Raw genomic sequence first — 15063 nt, forward strand, 5'->3', positions numbered from 1 at the left:
CAGTTTCTTGTGATACACACAATCAAAGGCTTTGACATAGTCAATAAAGCAGGTGACTATGTCAGTAAAGCAGTTGGCATAGACAATAAAGCAGTTGACTATGCTAAGTCAACAAGTTCAGTTGCTAAGTCATGTCCAATTCTTTGTGACTCCATGGACTACAGCCCACCAGGCTCCTCTGTCCATGAGATTTCCCAGGCAAGAATACTGGAGTGGGTTGCAATTTCCTTCTGTAGGGCATCTTGCTGCCCCAGGGATCGAACCTGTATGTCTTGTATCTCCTGCATTGGCAGGGGGATTCTTTACTACTATGCCACCTGGGGAAGCCCAACCCAACCCAACAAACAGGTATTCCTAAAACAATACCAAAACATGCAAAGTTTATTAAAGATTTTATGTTTACTACCTGATTTAGTTTTTCTTCCCAATGTACAAACCAAGTATATCTGAATATCTCTTTGTTGTTGTTGTTCAGTCCCTAAGTAGTGTTCAACTCTTTGCGACCCCATGAACTGCAACATGCCTTGCTTCCCTGTCCTTCATTCTCTTCCGGGAATTGCTCAAACTCGTGTCCTTTGAGTCTGTGAGGCCATCCAACTATCCCATCCACTGTCACCCACTTCTCCTCTTGCCCTCAATCTTTCCAGCATTAGAGTCTTTTCCATTGAGTCAGGTCTTCACATCAGGTGGCCAATCAAGCTTCAGCATCAGTCCTTCCAATGAATATTCAGGATTGATTTCCTTTAGGATTAACTGGTTTGATCTCCTTGCTGTCTAAGGGACTTTGAAGAGTTTTCTCCGGCACCACAGTTGGAAATCATCACTTCTTTGGTGCTCAGCCTTTTTTGTGGTCCAAGTCTCATATCCATACACGACTACTAGAAAAAACATAGCTTTGACTCTAGGAACCTTTGTCGGCAAAATGATGTATCTGCTTTTTAATACAGTCTGGGTTTGTTGTAGCTGTTTTTCCAAGGAGCAAGCATCTTTTAATTTCATGGCCACAGTCACCATGTGCAGTGATTTTGGAGCCCAAGAAAATAAAATCTGTCACTGTTTCCATTGTTTCCTCGTCTATTTGCCATGATGTGATGGGACCTCATGCCACAATCTTCATTTTTTGATTCTGAGTTTTAAGCCAGCTTTTTCACTCTCCTCTTTCACCTTCGTCAAGAGGCTCTTTAGTTCCTCTTCACTTTCTGCCATTAAAGTGGTATCATCTGCATATCTGAGGTTATTGATATTTCTCCAGGCAATCTTGATTCCAGCTTGTGATTCATTCACCCTGGCATTTTGCATGATGTACTCTGCATATATGTTAAATAAGCAGGGGGACAATATACAGCCTCAGTGTACTCCTTTCCCAATTTTGAACCAGTGTTGTTCCATGTCCAGTTCTAACTGTTGCTTCTTGACCTGCACACAGGTTTCTCAGGAGGCAGGTAATGTGTTGGTATTCCCAGCTCGTTAAGTATATTCCATAGTTTGTTGTGATCACACAATCAAAGAATTTAACATAGTCAATGAAGCAGACATAGATATTTTTTGAATTCTCTTGATTTTTCTATGATCCAGCATATGTTGACAGTTCAATCTCTGGTTCCGCTGCCTTTTCTAAATCCAACTTGTACATTTGGAAGTTCTTGGTTCATATACTGCTGAAGCCTAGATTGAAGGATTTTGAATATAATCTTTCTGGCTTGTGAAATGAGTGCAGTTGTATGGTAATTTGAACATTCTTTGGCATATATAATTAACAGTATTTTGTAAGAACATATACAGTTTTGTTTGGTTATCATATACCAGAAATCTTGCTAACTCTTGACCAGATCCTGTGCAAAAAAAGGTGAATCACTTTGGTTCAGAAAGAAATAGGTCCTTAAAGAGCAGCTGTGTTAGGAACCTCCTGTATAAAGTGACTGGGAGTAAGAGATCTCAGGTATACCTTAAGTAAATTTGAAATCAGAGGCAAATTTTTAAGTATAAATGTCTATAGGAAAAAGGAAAAAGCAGCAAATCAATAACTTAGTTATCCATATTAAAAGTTTAGAAAAAATAACAAACTAAAGTAAAAAGCAAGCAAAATGTCAGGTAGAATAAGTAAATTACACAGTGGAAAAGCAAGGGAGAAAATGAACAAAACCAATAGTTAATTCTTTGAAAACACAAACAAAACGAGCATACCTTTAGACCAATTGATCAACTAAAGGAGAGGAAAGACTCGAAGTAGAAAATAGGAATGAAAGAGAGCATATCAGTACTTACCTTACCCCCCCCCCAAAAAAAAATAATTAAGGAATACTATAAACAACTGTATGGATGCTAAGTCACTTCAGTTACATCCAATTCTTTGTAACCCTGTAGACTGCACCAGCCAGACTCCACTGTCTTGCAGTGGGTTGCCATTTTCTACTCCAGGGGACCTTCCTGACTCAGCAATCTAATCCTCGTCTCTTATGTCTCCTGTATTGGCAGGCGAGTTCTTTATCACTTACCCCACCTGTCAAGCCTACTGTGAAAAACAACTATATGCTGTGTGTGCTAAGTCCTTTCAGTTATGTCTAACTCTTTGCGACCCTGTGCACAGTACCCCACCAGGCTCCTTTGTCCATGGGATTCTCCAGGCAAGAAATACTAGAGTGGGTTGCCATGTCAATTTTCTTATTTTATTTTTAGTTAAATTGGAAAAGATCTGAAATAGATTTTAAAAAAGCAAACTGTCTGGCTAAGTTACTTCACTGTTCACCTGAAATCGCCACAACAGTAATTGGCTATACTCCAATACAAAATGTTTGTGGTATTAAAAAATTTAAAAAAAAAAGCAAACTGTGATAGTTTCCTAAGAAAAGTAAAATTGTATTTGATTTCAAATGACCCTTTACAGCAGTTTATTTATGTGTACTACTGCAGTCCAAAAGCTAAACTAAGAATATAAATACAGACATAATTATCATCAGTGTTTTAATAGTTTTTTCTATGAATTGGCAAATAATACAAATTGGATATACTGAAATCATGATTCATTTCTTCAGTTCCTTCAATAGTTATTTGTCTTCTATTAGGTACTATTGTAGGTAAAATGGATACATCAATGAATTAATCACAGATTCCTATTTCCTAGGGCTTAAGTTTTACTGGGGATATTTATTTTGTGTTTTGCCTCTAGCTTATTCCTATTTGTAAATTATGACTTAAAGGATTGACTTTTAAAGTAATTTTAATTAATTAACTATTGCCTAAAATTAGCTATGAAGTATTCTTTTAAGGTTATGTGCTAAATGCCAACATGATATTAATGTTTCAGACACCATCTGGTTCTTTAGGCACATCTACTCTGAAAATCTGGACAAGTAATTAAATTTGATGAGCCTGGATTGAGATCTGTAAGAACTGGGCTGTTTCAAGGGAAAAGAGAAATTCTGTGGATTTGTTGGTACAGTGGATTGTAGTTTGGTTTGCAATAGTCCACTTGGGCTGTAACTTCTCCACTCACTTAAATTCCAGTGTATACTCAGTTCCATTAAAAACAGTCTGTCTACTGCTTATGGGTATTGGTTGGTGTAGCAAAGTTTTTGACTTAATATCATTATTTTCTAGTCTAATCGCTAAAGAATTTATAACATACTTTTTTTTCAAGAAGTTTATTATCCTTCACATGCTCTATTTTGTTTATTCAAAATTTATACTTGTGGAGTAGAAAGAATAAATATTTCTAGTCTAAAATAATTTTAAAAATTCAGATCTCTCTTAGGGATTAAATGTATTCAGCAACAAAGTTGGTAACTGAACTTGGTAGTTATAATTTGAAACTTAGTGAACTTTCTAATGAATATTGGTATCATTAAAACTATGATTTTTAAAACATTAATCTCAGTATAAGGAATGCCACTCCCCAAACAGCTATTGCATGTGTATGCTATGTACAAATAACTGTAAAAACCTCTGTGTGATATATAAAGCTGAATATAAATGTGACATAGTTCCTGTTTTAAAGAAATCTATGATCTTGTTGACACCTTTAAAATTAATCTTGAAGAAGTGTGGTCAGTAGTTTTCCTGTCTGCTAGGATGATACAGAGGATCTCATAGGACTGAAGCTAAAACCTAAACTATGTTGAAAATTAGCAAAATATTCCCTGCTTTTGGTATCATTTTTTTCTTTATAGAATGTTTGTGTGCATCTTTGTTTTTCTGCCTCTACACATAATGAAAATCTTAGTGCTTTATTTGTGTTGAGAGGAGTTTAAAATAGCTGATAAAGGAAGTAATTCTTTCATGAATCATTTTTGTAGTGTTATTTAAACCCAAGGGAAGGGTTACTTGTGTCTTTGATATCTCTAGAGCCGATTACAAAGGAGAAAAACAATTAAAGGAAAATATTAAGACTAATGTGCATTTTTGAAAATAACTGCATAGGAAGTTGGAACACAATTATTATAGTATATTACACAGGAGAATAAATATCCAGTTATATAATGATAGAATTAGCTATAAAACCTTGTAGATAGTACCATTGTTTATTATTATGTATGTCCACAATGATTAATATTCTACTTCTAAGGATTGTTTTCGGACAGCACATCCTTTGTTTGGACAGTGACAATAATAATTCCACTGTTCAGCATTATCAGTTAGTCAGTTCAGTCGCTCAGCCGTGTCCAGCTCTTTGCGACCCAGTGAACCACAGCACACCAGGCCTCTGTCCATCACCAACTCCCAGAGTTTACCCAAACTTATGTCCATTGAGTTGGTGATGACATCCAACCATCTCATCCTCTGTCGTCCCCTTCTCCTCCTACTTTCAATCTTTTCCAGCATCAGGGTCTTTTCCAATGAGTCAGCTCTTCGCATCAGGTGGCCAAAGTATTGGAACTTCAGCTTCAACATCAGTCCTTCCAATGAACACCCAGGACCGATCTCCTTTAGGATGGACTGGTTGGATCTCCTTGCATTCCAAGGGACTCTCAAGAGTCTTCTCCAACACCACAGTTCAAAAGCATCGATTCTTCAGGGCTCAGCTTTCTTTATAGTACAACTCTCACATCCATACATGACTCCTGGAAAAACCATAGCCTTGACTAGATGGACCTTTGTTGGCAAAGTAATGTCTCTGCTTTTCAATATGCTGTCTAGGTTGGTCATAACTTTACTTACAAGGAGTAAGCATCTTTTAATTTTATGGCTGCAGTTACCATCTGCAGTGATTTTGGAGCCCCCCAAAATAAAGTCTAACACTGTTTCCACTGTTTCCCCATCTATTTGCCATGAAGTGATGGGACCGGATGCCATGATCTTCGTTTTCTGAATGTTGAGCTTTAAGCCAACTTTTTCACTCTCCTCTTTCACTTCATCAAGAGGCTCTTTAGTTCTTCACTTTCTACGATAAGGCTTGTGTCATCTGCATATCTGAGGTTATTGATATTTCTCCTGGGAATCTTGATTCTAGCTTGTGCTTCTTCCAGCCCAGCCTTTCTCATAATGTACTCTGTGTCTAAGTTAAATAAGCAGGGTGACAGTATACAGCCTTGACATACTCCTTTTCCTATTTAGAACCAGTCTGTTGTTCCATGTCCAGTTCTAACTGTTGCTTCCTGACCTGCATATAGGTTTCTCAAGAGGCAGGTCAGGTGGTCTGGTATTCCCATCTCTTTCAGAATTTTCCACAGTTTTTTTTGTGATCCACAGAGACAAAGGCTTTGGCATAGTCAATAAAGCAGAAATAGATGTTTTTCTGGAACTCTCTTGTTTTTTCCATGATCCACTGAATGTTGGCAATTTGATCTCTGGTTCTTCTGCCTTTTCTAAAACCAGCTTGAACATCTGTAAGTTCATGGTTCATGTATTCCTGAAGCCTGGTTTGGAGATTTTTGAGCGTTACTTCACTAGTGTGTGAGATGAGTGCAATTGTGTGGTAGTTTGATCATTCTTCGGCATTGCCTTTCTTTGGGATTGGAATGAAAACTGACCTTTTCCAATCCTGTGGCCACTGCTGAGTTTTCCAAATTTGCTGACATATTGAATCCAGCACTTTCACAACTTCGTCTTTCAGGATTTGAAATAGCTCAACTGGAATTCCATCTCCTCCATTAGCTTTGTTTGTAGTGATACTTCCTAAGGCCCACTTGACTTCACATTCCAGGATGTCTGGCTCTAAGTGAGTGATCACACCATTGGGATTATCTGGGTCATGAAGATCTTTTTCATACAGTTCTTCTGTGTATTCTTGTCACCTCTTCTTAATATCTTCTGCTTCTGTTAGGTCCATACCATTTCTGTCCTTTATTGAGCCCATCTTTGCATGAAGTATTCCCTTGGTATCGCTAATTTTCTTGAAGAGATCTCTAGTCTTTCCCTTTCTATTGTTTTTCTCTATTTCTTTGCACTGATCACTGAGGAAGGCGTCTTATCTTTCCTTGCTTTCAAATAGTTTCATCTTTCCTTTTCTCCTTTGCTTTTTGCTTCTCTTCTTTTCACATCTATTTGTAAGGCTTCTTCAGACAGCCACATTGCTTTTTTGCATTTCCTTTTCTTGGGAATAGTCTTGATCCATGTCTCCTGTACAATGTCAAGAACCTCTGTCCATAGTTCAACAGGCACTCTATCAGATCTAGTCCCCCAAATCTATTTGTCACATCTGCTGTATAATCATAAGGGATTTGATTAGGTCATACCTGAATGGTCTAGTGGTTTTCCCTACTTTCTTCAATTTAAGTCTAAAACAGGCAATAAGGAGTTCATGATCTGAGCCACAGTCAGCTCTTGGTCTTGTTTTTGCCAACTGTATAGAGCTTCTCCATCTTTGGCTGCAAAGATTATAATCAGTCTTACTTCAGTGTTGACCATTTGGTGATGTCCATGTGTAGAGTCTTCGCTTGTGTTGTTGCAAGTGGGTGTTTGCTACGACCAGTGCCTTCTCTTGGCAAAACTCTGTTCACCTTTGCCCTGCTTCATTCTGTACTCCAAGGCCAAAGTTGCCTGTTATTCCAGGTGTTTCTTGACCTCCTCCTTTTGCATTAGCCATGCTGTGTGGGGCCACCCAAGACGGACAGGTCATGTTGGAGAGGTCTGACAGAATGTGGTCCACTGGAGAACGTAATGGCAAAACACTTCAGTATTCTTTCCTTGAGAACCCCATAAACAGTATGAAAAAGCAAAAAGATAGGATATTGAAAGATGAACTCCCCATGTCAGTAGGTGCCCAATATCCTACTGGAGATCAGTGGAGAAATAACTCCAGAAAGAATGAAGGGATGGAACCAAAGCAAAAACAATACCCAGCTGTGGATGTGACTGGTGATAGAAGCAAGGTCTGATGCTGTAAAGAGCGATACTGCATAGGAACCTGGAATGTTAAATCCATGAAACAAGGCACATTGGAAATGGTCAAACAGGAGATGGCAAGAGTGAATGTCTACCTTCTAGGAGTCACCAAACTAAGATGGACTGGAATGGGTGAATTTAACTCAGATGACCATTATATCTACTACTGTGGGCAGGAATCCTTAGAAGAAATGGAGTAGCCATCATAATCAACAAAAGGGTCTGAAATACAGTACTTGCATGCAATCTCAAAAATGACAGAATGATCTCTGTTCATTTCCAAGGCAAACCATTCAATATCACGGTAGTCTAGGTCTATGCCCTGACCAATTAATGGTGAAGAAGCTGAAATTGAACGGTTCTATGAGGACCTACAAGACCTTTTAGAACTAACCCCCCAAAAAGATGTCCTTTTCATTATAGGGGACTGGAATGCACAACTAGGAAGTTCAGTATTATCAGTTCAGTTCAGTTCGGTTGCTCAGTTGTGTCTGACTCTGCGTTCAGTATTATAGGCCCACTTAAAAAAAAAAATCTTGTTATGGCAATACAAAGATTTTTAGTATATGGCACCTGCCTACTTTTCTACATTTTCTGCCATTCTCTCTGCCTCCACTCTTAATTCCAGGTAGTCTTCTTTATTTAATGTTCTCTGTGAATAGCAATCAGCCTTACAGGCAGGCCTTGGGCATCTTTTCTGTCTGATAAGCACCTTGCACATTCTGTTTTCTAGAGAATGTTTTTCTTCAACAATAGAATGAACTCAGTGAGGACCGACTTTTTAAATCTTTCTGTTCCTGTTATCTACCTTCATGTCCTTTTTATAGATGGATACATTTAAGTAACTGAATGGGGCTGAGAGGCTTGAACTGTGTGAAAAGCTGGTCATTTGTGCAAGCTTTTTTCCATGTTCCATAATTACAGTTTAGCATTTACATGATTCATTATCATATGGTGCTTACTTCCTTGAAGTTTGGTAGAAAATGAGTATGTAGTTTACAAATTAATCACCAAAGGAGAAAGTACTGTTCATTTGTGTTTTCTTAATTATGATGAGGAAGTATTATTTTATTTCATTACTTTACCTGTCTCTCTAAAGGATATAATTTACTAAAAAATAACAACTTGATATTAAAACTGGGATTATTTGGTATCATAGCAAATATGGAAATGAAAACAATCCTTTCCATTAAGTATAACAGTTCTGCCATAACCCATGTCCCCCCAGAGAATGACTTTTTTCTCTCTACAAAAGATGCCATGAATGTAACCCAAGAGAACTGACCATAAATCTACCAACCTTTAAATTTTCTGAAGTCCAAAAATAGTATTCTATTGTACCAAAGGTAAATAGTAGCTTTACATCATCTAGCCAGTTTAAATTTTAATTGTTTTCATAAATTATCATTACGGATTCTTTAGAAGACATAATATGTAAATGAAAACCTTAAGCAGTGCTGTTAAGCAGTTCTTTTTATGTTGGTGAAATTGCAGTCAGAACTTTATTTTCCTTTACCCACTGATGGTAATTCTGCAGCTTCAGAGTGATGACTGTTGAATTATAGGAGTAGAAGCATCATGAGACAGTTTAACATTTGCAAGAGAAAGTTAATTATTTGAAGATTTGAGACTTATCCAGAGGTTTCAAAAATATTTTTGTCTCAGTTTTTAAAAATACATGCATATTTATTTAGCCTCTTAATGCATGTTGTTTCCAACCAAGTAAGTCTATTTTCAAAACAGAGATTATTTAAGAGATTTGGCATATTTTTCTTTTCTTGGTAAATGTGCCAAAGGTCTGTTTTCTATAAGACATGTGTCTGTTTCAACTTACTATTTTGATTATGAGTAGTTTATTATCCAGATAGACCTTCAAAAATAGAATATTTGCTGGAGTTCTTATGCGTATGGTGAAGTGAATATTTTAGAATGATTCAGGATTTATAAATAGCATGTAAGATAATATTGAGAGCATATTAACTATAATGTATAATGCCTTTAAAAAAAAGGAAAGATGATAATATTCTAAGCGTCGCCAATAAGGAAGTAAGTGGGCGGAACGTCTTCCAATGCTGATTTGGCTTCCCTTAGAACAGTGTTAACATCTTTATATTTAAGTGACTGAGGTTCCAGTGTTTACACTGTCCACTTGCGTTTGTCTAGTCTCCCAAGTTTTATTACTTCTTATGAATACTGCCTTGAGATTCTGCCATCCACACTTTGCCTTACACCTTTTCACATTAGGGGCGTGCACTTCCTAGGGGGCAGTTTTTTTCATGATTGAAACTGCTCAGAGTTTCCATCTGCTTTTACTTGACTTGTGGTCTTGAAGATCATGCTTGGCCCATGGGATATTACAGTGTGCCGAGAGGATGTGGAGTTTTGTCAGCCAGTGAAATATGTCTGGTTTTTTTTTTTTTTTCTCTTTTCTTTTTTTCTTCAGCAGCTTTCATATGCTTCTCATCCTGTGTGGTCTTTGCTAAACTGAATTTATATTTAACAGAACTGCTCACTCTCTTTATCATCTTCTATGACTTGGCCTTTTTAAAGAGAAGGTGTGTAGAAGGAAAATCTGAGCCAAAAAACTGTAGTTTTGGCAATAGGAAAACCTAAAACCAAAAGCTTAAAGTAGTGTTATATATGAATGTGCTTTAATATTCACAAATGTGTATTTTGTAATGCAGAAGATCATATTTCAGACGTGTACATCTGTCAGAAAATTTATCATGCCAATAGTAGATTCCAAGTTTTGTTTGTGATCCAAATAACATTTTTACTTGTTTTTAGGCACTACTACAGTCTTCAGTTAAGCAACAAGTAGAAGCTATTGAAAAGCAGTACATTTCTGCAATTGAGAAACAAGCACACAAGTGTGAAGAGTTGTTAAATACTCAGGTAATAAAATTGCACATCCATTATATATTTATACTTTTCTTCTGACTCTCTTCCCCTGAGAGCTCTATAACTGTTTATTCACTTTCATGCCATTTACTTTCCTTGATGTATTTTGGAGAAAAAAAATCTGCTGATGTAAAATCAATGTTAAAGTTTGGGAATTTTATGATAGACTAAAAATAGGGCTAAAGGCCTAAAATATGTGACTATTCCCCAAATTAATGATAATTCTTATACTGATTTCTAGAGTATTATATTTTTTATCAAATAGCAATAGCAAAAGAGATGACTGTAAATGTATTATGGCATGTGAATAATTTGTGGTGTAAGATTTATAAATAATATTTGAATTTAAGTACTTATTTGTGTTTGATTTACCTTTCGTTGCTTATATTAATTTATTTCTATTTTGATATTTTCTCGTGATTTTTTTTGTTTCTTCTTGATTATTGTCTTAGAAAGCATTGCAGACATGATAAGTACATTTACATGAAATAGTCAATTGAAAAGCCTGTATGTATGTGTCATAGTATAAATAATATGTGCAAGAAGTTCCCAGCTACACTTTTGAATAATGTGAAGCTTGATAGGTGAAAATAAAATCAACCTTATGTAAAAGACCTATTTCATATTACAGGAAGAAAATATACTAATAGAAAATTTAGATCTAGAATTTAAATGAACATTTATAAACATGCCACTTAGTCCCCAAGATTGGGGTCAGCTTGGTTCAGTATTTTCAGAGTCATTTTAATAAGTGGTTTGGAATAGGAAGTGCATGGCAAATTTTATAAATTTGATAAAAAACAATTACATTCTCTTGACTGGTAGAATACCAGGTTGTCAGAGATAAGAAGGATATGTCTGTATAAATGTACAGAAAAATCACAAAGAGGAGGTTACAGAACTGTGAAACAGCATAAGGCATGTATTAGCCAGGCCAGGCCATGTTATGCCTTAAACTCCCTGACTTCAGACAGTGAAGATTTATGTCTTAGCCAATTCTGTGTATACACTGAGGCTGCTTTGAGGGCTCAGTGTCATGATGTCCTCATGATGGAAACTAGTCTGATAAAACAGTTCAGTTGTGGAATGTTACCTGTTACATGGTAGAGTTAAAAAAAAAAAAAAACAACTCAGATCAAAAAAACTCAGTCAGATTTCCTACTGGTATTTCAGCATTCTGGACTGGAAATGACACTTCTACTCCCAACTTGTATCTGAAGTGCCTGCAGTCATCTTGGGGTCAGGGAGTGAAACCCTGCTCTGAATCTGGAGTAGGGAGAGGGAAAGGGCAGAAAATCTTTGATAAGCAGCACTGGTATACTATGGTCTGCTCTTTGGGTTGCCAGATATTTCCAGCCTTCATCTCTCAGGTAAAATTTCTTAACCTGCCCATATGGGAGAAAATCTGAAGGTTCTATCCAGATATTGTTGTTGTTGTTCAGTTGCTCAGTTGTGTCTGACTCCTTGTGATCCCATGGACTGCAGCATGCCAGACTTCCTTTCCTGTCCATCGCTATCTCCCGGAGTTTGCTCAAACTCATGTTCATAGAGTCGATGATGACATCCAACCATCTCATCCTCTGTCACCCAATTCTCTTCTTATTCTCAATCTTTCCCAGCATCAGGGTTTTTTCCAGTGAGGCAGATCTTCCTATCAGGTAGCCAAAGTATTGGAGCATCAGCTTCAGCATCAATTAGTCCTTCCACTGAATATGCAGGACTGATTTCCTTTAGGATTGACTGGTTTGATCGCCTTGCTGTCCAAGGGACTCTCAAGAGAATTCTCCAGTATTACAATTTGAAAGCATCAATTCTTTGGTGCTTGGCCTTCTTTATGGTCCACCTCTCACATCTGTACATGACTACTGGAAAAACTATAGCTTTGACTATATGGACCTTTGTTGGCAAAGTGATATCTCTGCTTTTTAATATGCTGTCTAAGGTGGTCATAACTTTTCTTCTAAGGATCAATCATCTTTTAATATCATGGCTGCAGTCACCATCTGCTTTGATTTTGGAGGCCAAGAAAATAAAGTTTGTCACTGTTTCCCTTAATTTCTCATCTGTTTGCCATGAAGTGATGGGACCGGATGCCATGATCTTTGTTTTTTGAATGTTGAGTTAAGTCAGCTTTTTCACTTTATTCTTTCACTTTCATCAAGAGGCTCTTTAGTTTCTCTTCACTTTCTGTCATTAAAGTAGTATCATCTGCATATCTGAGGTCATTGATATTTCTCCCAGCAATCTTTATTCCAACTTGTGCTTCATCCAGCTTAGCATTTTGCATGATGTACTCCGCATATAAGTTAAATAAGCAGGGAGACAATATACAGACTTGGTGTTGCCCTTTCCCGATTTTGAACCTGTCTGTTGTTCCATGTCCAGTTCTAACTGTTGTTGCATGACCTGCATACATGCTTCTTAGGAGGAGGCAGGTAAGGTGATCTGATATTTCCATCTCTTTAAGAATTTTTCAATTTGTTGTGATCCACACAGTCAAAGACTTTAGTGTAGTCAATGAAGCAGAAGTAGATGTTTCTCTAGAATTCCATTACTTTTTCTATGAACCAACGGATGTTATCAATTTGATCTCTGGTTTTTCTGCTTTTTCTAAATCCAGCTTGTACATCTGGAAGTTCTTGGTTCATGTATTGTTGAAGCCTAGCTTGAAGTTTTTTGAGTATTATTTTGCTAGCATGTGAAATGACAGCAATTGTATGGTAATTTGAACATTGTTTGGCATTGCCCTTCTTTGGGATTGAAATGAAAACTGACCTTTTTCCAGTCCTCTGGCCACTGCTGAGTCTTCCATATTTGTTGGCATATTGAGTGCATCATTTTAATAGCATCATCTCTTAGGATTTTTATTAGCTGTAATTCCATCAGCTCCACTAGCTTTGTTTGCAGTGATGCTTTCTAAGGCACACTTGACATCACAGTCCCAGATGTCTGGCTGTTGGTAAGTGATAGTCTTATGCTCAAAAGTCCAGGATATTTGAGTGATAGGTGGGAAATGATGTGCTGTAGTCTCTACATCATCAGGTCTAGATATATAGTCCCTTTTGACCTGAAGAACTAGAAACTAAAATATATGTTGTTTACTGCCAACAGATCTAGTATATAGTAGTGACATAAAGGGCAGGGTATATACTGTGAATGCTCTCAGAAGGAAAGATGAATCAGAGGTACATAGCTATCATTATTATGTAGCAATTCTAAAATCTCAATGAACAGATTCAGTAAGTATCTCTGCTGTGGGGGTTGGATTTGCTTTTTAATTTACCGTGGTTCACATTTCAGGATTTAAGGCCAGGGTTTCTTGTCCGTTGTTCTTTATGAATCCTATAGGGTCTAAATTTTTAGTTTTTTTTTTTTTTTTTCTTGGCTATACCTAATGTGAGTATTGGAGATTATAGAATTTCTCACCCTGCTCCCTCTCTATAAAAATTTGGGAGTCCTGGATCATTTAGGGTAGGAAACAGTCAGTTCAGGATGACAATTCTTTGGACATTTTATATGGTTACAATTGGCTCCATTTGTTAGATGCAAATCCCTAGTTACTTTAGAGACCCATGTTCTAGATTTAATATGTTAAATATGTTCATGTTTTCCTGTCTGTCTATGTCTCTCTCATCTTCTGATTAAAGATAGCTTCGTTTATGAAACCAGTTTGAAGAAATCCCAGTGTTCTCTTTTTCTCAAACCATTTGGTCCTAAATGAAAGCATATACAGGACCATCACAGACTTATTGAGTCTTTTCTTGGGGATCCTTTAATCCATTGAATCTTTAACAGTGAGTTCGCCTATTTACTGTTTGCAAGAGCAGTTTAAAGAATAAACTGTCTTGGAGGCATTTTTATTAAAAAAATATAATTAACCAAGGAGAAGAAAGACTTGTAAGCTAAAACTGCAAAACATTGCTGAAAGAAATTAAAAATAACCTAAATACATGGAAACACATTGCATGTTCATCAGTGGTATATCACCAGAAATATTTCCATGAGAAATATGTAGTGAAGAGCACTCAAGACTACCATGGGATATTTAAAGGATCATAAGCAATTCAGTGTAATGAAATAGTACTTAATAGCGATATAATCATTAGGTAAAAGCATATAAAGTGTTTAAATGGCATCTCACAGATATTTTCCAAATCATATTTCTTGAGATGTCTTTTGAAGTAAGTAACTTTAACAAAAATAATACCTGAATTGTTCAAGAATAATTTAGCTCAACCTTTCATGTGTATATGAGTCTTCTTTTTTTTCTATTTTATTCACATTTAGAATTTAAGGGAAAAGCAAGTTAACACTCATAAGAGTAGTTACAAGCATGTGATCCAGAATCAAAAAGGCTCCATTATCCCTGGCTTTGTCACTTAGCTGTGTTACTGTGGAATGTCCTTTAACCTCTCTGTGCTTTATTTTTCTCGTCTATTAAATGTATTAGGTTGGTGCAAACATAATTGTGGTTATGGACTGTGAGTTTTAATCATTATAACTAGGCTCAAGCACATCTTTATTAATCAAAATAGGAACCATTATGCGATCAACACATTTTTGCCAGTGCATAATAAGTTGGTTTATTCTTATAGTGTAAAAATCCATGTTTCAGGATTCAACAAACTCTTGGAAAGCATTTTCTGCCTCCTGCTGGTTCTGGAAGTATTTTCCCTGCAAAAAGTTTTCTAGATGCTTGAAGAAGTAGTAGTCAGTTGATGGGAAGTCAGGTATGGAGGAGGCAAAACTTCGAAGCTCGATTAGTTCAACTTTTCAAGTGTTAGTTGTATGATGTGCAGTTAGGTGTTGTCATGGAGAATAATTTGCCCTTTCTGTTGACTA

The 15063-nt window shown here is 36.6% G+C and overlaps 1 protein-coding gene across 3 annotated transcripts in view; it reads left to right on the forward strand.

Moving 5' to 3' along the window:
• LOC120861136 (coiled-coil domain-containing protein 91-like) overlaps window positions 1-15063 on the forward strand; it is a 305946-nt gene that overhangs the window by 139855 nt on the left and 151028 nt on the right. For all 3 annotated transcript variants that reach the window (XM_040236771.1, XM_040236770.1, XM_040236772.1), the window contains one exon: window positions 10108-10215. In XM_040236771.1, the coding sequence (XP_040092705.1) occupies window positions 10108-10215 (108 nt within the window). The remainder of the gene's footprint in view (window positions 1-10107; window positions 10216-15063) is intronic.

This window comes from Oryx dammah, unplaced genomic scaffold (genome assembly GCF_014754425.2).
Source record: "Oryx dammah isolate SB20612 unplaced genomic scaffold, SCBI_Odam_1.1 HiC_scaffold_11229, whole genome shotgun sequence".
NCBI lineage: Eukaryota > Metazoa > Chordata > Mammalia > Artiodactyla > Bovidae > Oryx > Oryx dammah.